The 10,840-nt window shown below is 40.8% G+C and overlaps 1 protein-coding gene across 2 annotated transcripts; it reads left to right on the forward strand.

Annotated features, from left to right (window-relative positions):
* The first annotated feature begins 6,275 nt into the window (after positions 1-6,275).
* ankrd49 (ankyrin repeat domain 49) lies at positions 6,276-9,352 on the forward strand. Of its 2 annotated transcripts, none has more exons than XM_054779299.1 (3): positions 6,276-6,334; positions 6,879-7,107; positions 8,390-9,352. In XM_054779299.1, the coding sequence occupies exons 2-3, from the start codon at positions 6,889-6,891 to the stop codon at positions 8,870-8,872; spliced, it is 702 nt and encodes a 233-aa protein (XP_054635274.1). In that variant the 5' UTR covers positions 6,276-6,334; positions 6,879-6,888; the 3' UTR covers positions 8,873-9,352. The 2 variants fall into 2 exon arrangements, with proteins under 2 accessions (XP_054635274.1, XP_054635275.1); XM_054779300.1 differs by lacking the exon at positions 6,276-6,334 and adding an exon at positions 6,341-6,493.
* The last annotated feature ends 1,488 nt before the right edge of the window (positions 9,353-10,840 follow it).

The following is a 10,840-nucleotide window of genomic DNA, read 5'->3' on the forward strand; positions in this document are numbered from 1 at the left end:
CAAGACAAACAAATAATAAACCATAATAAGAACGTATTGCTAGGCTCCAGCATACCCCTGCAACCCTAGTAAGGATAAGCAGCATAAAAAATGTATGGACGGAAAAACATATTGCAGGGATGACACCATGTGACCTAGAGTTTGACTTGACTTGCGAGGCAAACAGTCAATACACTACCATTCTGTTACCACAGAGAGTATTATAAAGCTTTAGAACCGAATGCAAGCCAGACATCTTCATAAATAGCTAAATGTGATGGAGTGTGATGGAGCACTCTTAAGAAGAAAGACTTTCAGAAGATTTAAATGATTTTCACATCACTGAAGTTGACATTTTAAACTATCTGGCGATCTACACTTCCTTCTACACTGGCAAGAAATTCAAGAACTCAAAAAGTATGGAGTCACATCATTTCTTTACACCTGGTTGGATCCACAAACTCGGCATGGGAAAGTACCATATTTGATGGATGTGGATGTCAAGCAACTTTTTCGGTTGCTGTAGTGTGTCTCAATGTTTGAGTTTAGACAGCCAGACAGTCCATTTCGGCATTTAAAAACAAGCAATATAATCCTAAAAACAACAGGCAGAAGTTACCATGGTGACATAACCTGACAAGAAGTGAACCCGCTTTGTCGGACTGCATGTCTGGAGTTAAGCCTTGAATTTACCTGGATAAGAAGAAATCCTGGTTTATAGTACTGGTCTCTGGTGGAATATGTTTTTTTTTTGCTCTTGTTCATTTTATTCTTTTAGCTATAACTTATTGTATGGTCTTAGTTTGGTTTATTTATTTTGTTTTTATTGTTGTACTTTTCCTGATCTAGCACTTTGGGGCAGTGTAAACTGTTTTAAATGTGCTTCATAAATTAACCTTGACCTTGATCAACATTCAGAACAACAACGACACTACAGTACACTACACAAGAATGGCTAAAAAAGAAGATCTGGAATTTCAAAATTTACACCAAAATGGGAAATAATACAATTTTAATGTTTGTCAGTTTTTTACTCCTGTATTTATTATTTATTCATTTGATTTACTTGAAATCTATTCACTTATTTACTTAGCACACTGTTATTTTTATTGCTTATTTTTCCTTCACTTCATAAGCTATCTATTTATTGGTACACATTCTCTATTCTTTTCTCTCCTTATGAGGAAATGGTGACAGCTAAACACCGGAAGTGAACAAACTTTTTTATGTAAAACAACACATGTGAAGACGTCAAGCACAGGATGGTATCAGTAATTCCTAAAACACGGAGAAGGGGCTGGATTAAATACGCTTTGCTTCTTCCTACTCCTTTTCAGACATATGGAATTGTGTAACTGTAATCATGCGATGTTCCTTAGTGTAGCTTGTTGATCATGTCAAAATCTAAATAAACCACGACCATGTGCATTGCTTGTAAAACGACAGACAGATGTTTGCTTTATGTGTGTATTTCAAATTCACATGCAGGCATTTTTTGTTTGAAAAAGAACATTGTACAAGAGATCTACACCTTTCTGGCAATGTCAGTTAAAATGTGCATTATTATCTTTGTAAAGGCAGAATTTCAATAAAGCTCTTATGTACCTAGTTTTCAGGAAATGGATGAATGAAATAATGAATGGGTTTTGTGCAACCTTCCACTTGTTGAGTATTGTATGTGTGAATGTGCGTGTGTGTGTGTGCATGTGTGTGTGTGTGTGTTTGTGTGTGTGTGTGTGTCAGAACAGCATGTTGATTAAACCATTATGTTGCCTAAGGGGAATTGGATTTTTCTTTTTCTTTGGGCATACGTTCATTTGTACTGCATCGACAGCCCTGTGCGTGCATCTAGCAAAAGGATAAATAACTCTAGATGATTCCAGATTGAAGTAGTTAATTCACAGAACAATTGGTTCTCTACAGTAAAAAAAAAAAAAAACTAAGCAGAAACTATTGATGGTATCATATTGTACCATTGTTCAAGAATTTTAGTGTGTCAGAGGTCCCACGATAGTGTACGGAAGTGTGTTGGTATGACTCTCCTGTTTCACACTGCCCTCACCGTGGCTCAAACACAGGACCTTTGGAATGGGAGACGGGAGCGCTGACCGTTGGGCCAAAAGCCCGGATTGTCGACCCAGCATTCAGCACAGCTCTTAAAGGGATAGTTCAAATTTTTTGACATGAAGGCACATGACATCCCCATCAGCAGTGTAGTCCATTAACAGGGACTTACCCCATGAAGAACGTAGTTCTGCTTAGTTGCTGGGGACATTTAAGTAAAGAGTTTGACTTCTCCAAACAATGTGCATTCAAGCACATTTGCATCACAAAAATGCCTTCTCAAAACAAATCTGACCTCACAAAAAGCTCTGCATAATATATGTCTCCCGGCGTATCCCTGCGCATTGTCGCCTGTGCATTCATGTGTAAGGGATGAACACACTCGCGGTAATACCACTCTTCTTCCATGACGAAGCGCTACGGCCATCTTCTTTACGTATGATGCGTAAGATGGGAGTGTCCTAGTGCACTACACTGCTAACGGGGATGTCATACAACTTCATGTCAAAAAATCTGAACTATCCCTTTAAGGCCGAAGGCCGAGGGAGTGAGATTTTACCATTGTACATTTGCACAGCCACATTGCGTGGCATCCGCTACATTGGTCAAGTAAGCCCTATTGAGAACGCGCCATTTTGTGTGTCTGTAGCTTTAATGCTAATGAGCTGTGTTTGCCTATGCCTGTCTCCGACAGATACATACACAATGTAACTCTACAAATGTCCTACATAATACTTGCCGTAGGTGGAAAGCAACAAATTAAATTTACTTACTTATTTTTTTAAATTCAATATTTTTTCCCACCTCACTAACCCAAAATGGAGCTAAAGAAAGTTGCAAGTGCCAGCATTTTGATAAAGAAGCTGAGAAACACTATTGAATCTCACTGAAATTCTATCCTAACTAAGACAGAGATTGCCCGAAATAAAAACACAGAACTTTCACGTTTTTTTACCCTTGCATAGGGTTGAGATAACAAACAGGATGCATGGAGGTCTTCAGATGTCTGGCAGAGATCTTCTCAACACTGTTGTACCTCATCACTGGTGTGTCTTATAAAGAAGTTACATCAAAAGAAAATTCAGTTGTCCCTCGCCACATCAAACTTGGATTTCGCGGCTTCCCTCTATCAGGGTTTTTCAAAAATATATTAATGAATAAATCATACTGTTTTGTAGTTCTGAGGAAGCCAACTGGAGTGGCAATGTGGAGGAGGTCAGTCAGACACTGAGGGCTGAGGTTGAAAGTATGAAATATGTAGGAGGTTGTTTGTCGTCTATTCTCGGCTTGACTGGGAGCCAGTGAAGTTGCTGTAGGATGAGGATGATGTGAGGAAATGAGGTGGTTCCCATTCAAATCTGGGCAGCGGAGTTCTGGACCAGTTGACGTTTATGGAGAGACTTCTGGGGGACACCAAAAAGGAGTGAGTTTCAGTAGTCAGTGAGAGAAGTGACCAGGCTATGGATGAGGATGGACAGTGAAGGAAGGGCGAAGACAATTAATATTGCAAAGGTCAATAGCCACATGGTTTTCTCATGAGACTTCAGTCTCACCTGCTTTTAGCTATTTGAAAAGTATAACAATGAAATTAATAAATAATATAAGTCTTGTATTTTTCCCAAAGAAGACCATCAATCTCTCAGATAACACCTCTGGATTCAGCTCCCAGTGTACTTATTTATTGAAAGAAGATGTTAGCATGAGCAGTGTTCATTATTCAAGTGATGAGTCAACGGATAAAAAAAAAATACTCATAACAACGTGAGTCATGTATCATGTAATGTTTGTATTAATTATTCTGTTAGTGTGATTCAGTCATTGAAAAGCAGTTCATTTACTCATTCATTTATTACAGTGATTATTGCATCATCATTAGAAATGTAAAACACACTTGAAAAATATTCAGTGAGTCTAAACTACAGTACATAAACAAAAATACACTCATTTGATGTTTTGATGATTTACATCTAAAAAGCAGTAGAAGTAAATGTAAAATGCTGTTGCAAGAAGCTGCGAGGTAATCGTCAGAAAGTCAATGTAATGAATGTGACGCAGAGCAAAGGACGTCTTTCAAAGACCAAATCAGACTGGAGAGAGAAAAACTTTCATCAAATTTGCTGTTTATTGAATATAACTTTTTTCTTTGAATCACGGCCTCAGCTCTCATAGACACATTCCCCCACAGCAAAACACAGCAAACCTAAACAGAGGGAATGAACAAACGTCCTTGTGACGACGCATCCCATTAGGCCTGTCATGGTAACACTTTTTCTGGACGATAATTGTCCCGCAAATAATTGCCGATAAATTATGTTATTGTCAACATTATTTTGAGACCATTTTTCATTCATGTAATGGTGGCATAATAATGCGAGTACACCATATCAAAAGCAATAAACTTTATTTATTATTTAACATTGTTAGTATTTAACATTGTAATTGGAATGTCAAAAAGACACAAAAAACCCAATCAAAAAAATAAAATCGATTCTCAATTTCTTTTAGCACTTAAATAAAAATCACAATCATAACCAAAAACAATAAAAAAATAGACCTTGTCTCTGTTGAGAAAAAAACAATAAAAACCACACACAACAATAAAAACAATAAATAAAATGAGGTATCAAGTCTCTGTAAACAAAGTTGCACTTCAATGTTAGCTAGCACAAGAGTAACACACTTCATCTTCCGCGGAAACACAATGTAAAACAATAGTTCCACCAAAGGGTATTGATTACAAAAAATAGATCAGTATTTTTACATAGTGGTATGATTCTATATCCTCACAACGTGATTGGCCGCATGGCGTGCCCATCAAAGCAAAGTTCTGTCCTCAAGTGAGCAGAGCTGTAGTGAGAACTGTGCAGCAAATGTAAAAAAAAAAAAAATGGGAGTCAGCTCTCACTTGATGGGAATCGACTCGTCTGATTCAATACAAAGCATCAGCCCTTACAGCTGGCTCTTTTTGCGCATGACACATCACTATAAAACAGGGTGACACTATTTCACCAAAGAGTTTTACAGCTGTCAATGCTACAGAAGGTGTTTTCAGAAACACCCCACTACAACAATGAGGAACAAACATTGATGGAGAAAAGCTGACACATCTATGCTTTGCTGATGATGCCGCACTGACTACATCAACAGTCAAAGACCTCGAAACAAAAGGAAAGTAAATTTAGCACAATTCAGTCTCTTACAGCAAGTCAATGACATTAACATTGATCAGAAGTTGAAGGTTTTGGAGTGGCTCTCTCAAAGCCCAGATCTCATTCCTATCAAGAATTTGTGGAGGGAACTCAGGGTGCTCTCTAGTCTCATATTCGTCGTTTGATGTCAAACCCAAATGTTTGACATGTCTACTGAATGTCTACAGAAAAAAATAAAGGAATTGGCCTGACTGTTCCGATACTTCTGAAGGGCACTCTATGTTGTGCCACTGTAGGTCATTATACATATATGATAATTATATTGAATATTATTATCATCTTAGATATTTCCTCCCGCATTCTAAAAACATGCATGTTAGGTTAAATGGTGACTCTAAATTGTCTACAGGTATGAATGTGAGTGTGAATGATTGTTTGTCCATATGTGCCCTGATTGACCGGCGATTGACCGGCGACCATATGTGATTGACCGGCGACCAGTCCAGGGTGGACCTCCCCTCTCACCCAAAGTCAGCTAGAATAGGCTCCAGCATACCTCCGCAACCCTAGTGAAGATAAGAGGCATAGAAGATGGAAGGATGGGTTATTATTTTAGATAAATTATATAATTCTATAATACACATTATAATATTGCAGTCACACCCAAAAGAAATTGCACGTGAGTCCAGTGATTGCACAAACTGAGTTTTTGCTGTGTTCTTATTAGCAACAGTCAGTCAGTGAAAGAGGTGTCAAGGGCGTCGGGTGGTGTTCATCAGTTGCTGGCTTTATTTCATACTAAACTTTCATACTTTAAGAATAATAAAACATATATATATATATATATATATTTGTTATATTCTCTGTATTATATTAATGATGAAGGACAATGACCAACTGATTGTCAAAGAGAGAGGTGCTAGTTATACAATGGGTTGATAGCTGTTCACACAATGGACGCTGGATGTCGGCAACACTGTTGCACGGGCAAGTCACAACAAATGAAGAAATGAGAAGCAGCCGCGGGTGGTCATGGGTAGTGATGTCTTTTCGAGAATTTTCCCCATACATTATTTGGTCCTAGAACTACATTTCCCATTCCAAACGTTCTTGGGGTTTGTTTTGAAGCTGAAAACCGAATGGTAAGAATAAAAATGTTGCGCGTTTGTTCTCGTCTTTGCCAAATATACCAAATATATACAGTCTAGTGTGAGCTGAATTTAAAGCAACGCAAATAACGTACTTGTCACGCTGTGCGTGTTTTAGTCAAAACAACAGCAGCCAGCTAGTGTGCAACAAAGGTAAACCAATTCTCATTTTTGACTCTGGACTGGTTACGTAATAGCTACGCCTTTCTAAATTAAAACAACGTTATTATAATAACATTAAGAGGAAGCAGGTTTAGTGCTGCTTTGTTTTTGTACCATTAAGGAGCGCCACATGTAGCTATATGAGCGCGTGCAAGGAAACAGGAAGTAACCCGGTAGAGAACTCACCGTGGAGCGTCCATACCGTTTTGATTAGAGAATTTATAGGGATGGGATTACAGAATAATGCACGGGGCAATGTCAGTATTTAAATCATAATCATACATCATCATACATATTAGTAATGGAAAATAAATACTGTTGATATTGCAGCTACTACTAATGCTTTTACTTTCTTTGTCAATTCTTATACAAACAGACTCCCCAGCATGGATTTTCCAGATGATTTTAACCAGCTTGAGCTACTAAATACACACGGCCACCTGATTCCGAGAGGGGCTAGCAGCCTCTGGACTGGCAGTAAGGATGAAGAGGAAGAGATGGAGAATGAGGATGAGGCCCGTAGTGAGGAGTGGTATCTACACAAAGAAGAAACTCTCAAAGACAAACCAGCAGAGCTCATTCTTTGGGCCGCAGAAAACAACCGTGTAAGTGTTTCCCGTTTGGACACTCACCTTTACTAATTTATAATACAAGAGTCATAATACATCTTGAATTGTCATTGCTACTGCTCAAAGTGTCGCCATTTATTAACATTAACATTCTTAACTGTCACAACAGAAGTTAAGTATTATACAGTAAAACTAAAACAAAGCACAACACAAGGAAGAGGACACAAGAAGGTGTCCGTAAAATATTATTGTTGCCTTGTGGCGTTTTACAGGTAATCGTCCCTCGCTACATCGCGGTTTGAACACCGCTCCCTCACGCTATCGCAATTTTTAAAAATGTAATTAATAAATGATTGCTGTTTTGTGGTTGACTATGGCCTATTTTGTGTACAGTTTAAAAAAATTCTTGCCCCATTCTGTGTGGAAGTGGTACATTTTTGGCTTCTTCCTTTGTCCTTCTTCCTCACACCATTTGAAACCCTTTCTTAAATTTAGAATAAATAAATTGGAGGCTAATTAGTTAGCTTGGTAGCTTTCTATGAGCGGCAGCCGTCTTTTATATCCCTGCAGTGATCGCACAGCCTGTGCCTTAGTGTTGAGCAATGTGGCATAAGCAAAGAATAAAGTGTAAAGGTGACTATAGGGGCGTTATTTCATGTCTACGGGGCTCTGATAATGATAAAAACCTTATTTAGAAAGTCATAAACAGGTTTTCTATGCTCTAACTACGAAAATATTACCTTTATTAATGTTGAATCCTACGTAGCGGTCACTTATTGCGGTTGGGTGTGGGACCAATTACCAATAAGCAAGGACAACTGTATTGCTAAATAATATCTTATAATAAAGCCTCTTGATATTGAATTAATTTTATCAGCCATATATTATATGTAGAGCAACCAGACCCTTTCCTGTGTTTACTGTGTAAATTACCTTTACCTTTTTTACAAATTTGATTGCATATCTGGCGACCAGTCCAGGATGCCTCTTTCTCACAGTTAGCTCGGAAGGTTCCAGCGTACGCTTGACTCTAATGAGGACAAGCAGTATAGAAAATGTATGGAAAGATCGGAGTTTGAATCCTTGGGAGGAACCAAATTTGACTTGAAGCGAATTTGCTTTAACAAAAAGCCTGCTCTTGCTTTGACATAAGAAGTCATAACATTACCTGGGAAAAGATGGCTTGTCACTATTTTCCACCCGCATAATTTATATAAGTCCTTTTCCAGGAGCTTATGTAATGCCACTTCAGAGGAATTACAAGGCAGCCATGGAGTGTACGGTACACTATTGATTTCCAATATACTTTGCCTTGCAGCTGTCCACAGTCCACAGGTTGTTAGCAGCAGAAGCCTCGTTGGTACACAGCTGCGATGAGGATGCGTACACACCTCTACACCGTGCAGCGTATAGCGGCCATGTGGATATGGCCTCTGCATTGCTGTCCGCCGGCTCCAAGGTGAACCCTCGCACTGTCGATGGTTGGACGCCGCTGCACAGCGCATGTCGCTGGGCCCGCGTTCACGTGGCAACCTTGCTCCTGCGTCACGGCGCCAACGTCAACGCGCAGACCAACGGAGGACTCACAGCTCTACACCTGGCAGCCTCCCACGGCGGCTCCTCTAAAACAGACTGGCGCCACACTCTCGAGCTCCTCCTGTCTCAGCGTCACCTGAAGGCAGGACTCCGCAGCAGCAGCGGGGAGAGCGCCTGTGAGCTGTCACGACGGAACAGCCCGTATCATTTCCTGTTTGAGATGGTGGAAGACTGTGCCAGTGTACTTCCTATTTCACAAGTGTAAACTCATTCATTTTCTACTGTTTGGGTCAGGCGTGAGCTGGAGCCCATCCCAGCTGAGTTTGTCCAAAGAAAAACAGCCTGAGAAGCCACTAAGGAGTGATGAAAAAATATATATACTGTATATTTTTTGCATCTTGCCTTTGCATTAGGAATGCAGAGTGATTCAGCCTGGAGGCTAATCAGTGTGTGTCAGGCAGACCACAAGAATATATTAAGTTCTTGTCAAGGATATACAGAAAGTAGTAGTTGTAATGAACATGTCAGTGTAATCAGTTAATGTGTGTATTCGCTCTCTAATGCCTCTGATTGTTTTAAAAAGTTGTAGGAATGTTTAAAGAAGATGACAGCTAAAGCTCAAGCGCTTTGCGTAATGGCATATTTTTGGGGCGGGTTACTTGTTGAAAAGGGTGTTAACTGTGAGACTGGAATGCACTTGCAGATTTGTGACATAATTAAACATTCTGGATGAGGCTACCAGGAGGAGATATCGTGTCCAGCCATCCTCATTTACAGTATATCTAAATTTATTCAGCAGTGCATGGAGAAGACTGAATGGTGCTGACCCTGGAAAATTACATCAGTCCATTTTCCATACACTTTATCCTGTTCAGGTAGAAGGAGACGCTGTACTGCACATGTGTCAAACTCAGGCCCGGGGGCGAAATCCAGCCAAATCCAAAACTGTTTGGAAAATAGCATTACCAAAAAAAGTGCTTAGAGCAATCTGCGTAATTAGGCAATTTCTCTGGTATAAATTACGTGGAAACAATACGAAGTTCACAACTATTCTTAATAAGGGTGCCAGATTCAGACCAAAAGTCAAAATAAAAAAGTGTGAAAAGTGTCGTTTCAGCAACTTGAAAAAATGAGATTTCGCGACAGTTCCGGCACTGTCGAAATGGGTGAAAATCGACCTCTCGGAAAGGTTAGGTTTTTTGCCATCTTTGAGTCCTGCCGGGACCCCCAATGAATGTTTGGGGGGTTTGGCCCACCTCCTGGGCCAGAAAAGTGGCGTTTCAGCAGCTTGAAAAATGCGATTTCGCGAAACTGAAAAAACGGGCGAAAATCGACCCCTCGGAAAAGTTGGGTTTTTTGCCAGCTTTGAGTCCTGCCGGGACCTCCGATGAATGTTTGGGGATGTGGCCCACCTCCCGTGCCGGAAAAGTGGCGTTTCAGCAGCATAAAAAAATGCGATTTCGCGACAGTGCCGGCACTGAAAAAACGGGCGAAAATCGACCCCTCGGAAAAGTTGATTTTTTTGCCATCTTTGATTCCTGACGGGACCCCCGATGAATGTTTGGGGGGTGTGGCCCACCTCCCGGGCCGGAAAAGTGGCGTTTCAACAGCTTGAAAAAATGCAATTTCACGACAATGCCGGCACTGTCGAAACGGGTGAAAATCGACCCCTCGGAAAAGTTGGGTTTTTTGCCATCTTTGGGTCCTGCCGGGACCCCCGATGAATGTTTGGGGGGTTTGGCCCACCTCCCGGGGCGGAAAAGTGTCGTTTCAGCAACTTGAAAAAAATGCGATTTCGCATTCGCGACAGTGCCGGCACTGTCGAAACGGGTGAAAATCGACCCCTCGGAAAAGTTGGGTTTTTTGCCATCTTTGGGTCCTGCCGGGACCCCCGATGAATGTTTGGGGGGTTTGGCCCACCTCCCGGGGCGGAAAAGTGTCGTTTCAGAAATTTGAAAAAATGTGATTTCGCGACAGTGCCGGCACTGTCGAAACGGGTGAAAATCGACCCCTCGGAAAAGGTGGGTTTTTTGCCATCTTTGGGTCCTGCCGGGACCCCCGATGAATGTTTGGGGGGTTTGGCCCACCTCCCGGGGCGGAAAAGTGTCGTTTCAGCAACTTGAAAAAAATGCGATTTTGCATTCGCGACAGTGCCGGCACTGTCGAAACGGGTGAAAATCGACCCCTCGGAAAAGTTGGGTTTTTTGCCATCTTTGGGTCCTGCCGGGACCCC

The sequence above is a fragment of the Dunckerocampus dactyliophorus genome, chromosome 6 (assembly GCF_027744805.1).
Source record: "Dunckerocampus dactyliophorus isolate RoL2022-P2 chromosome 6, RoL_Ddac_1.1, whole genome shotgun sequence".
Lineage (NCBI taxonomy): Eukaryota > Metazoa > Chordata > Actinopteri > Syngnathiformes > Syngnathidae > Dunckerocampus > Dunckerocampus dactyliophorus.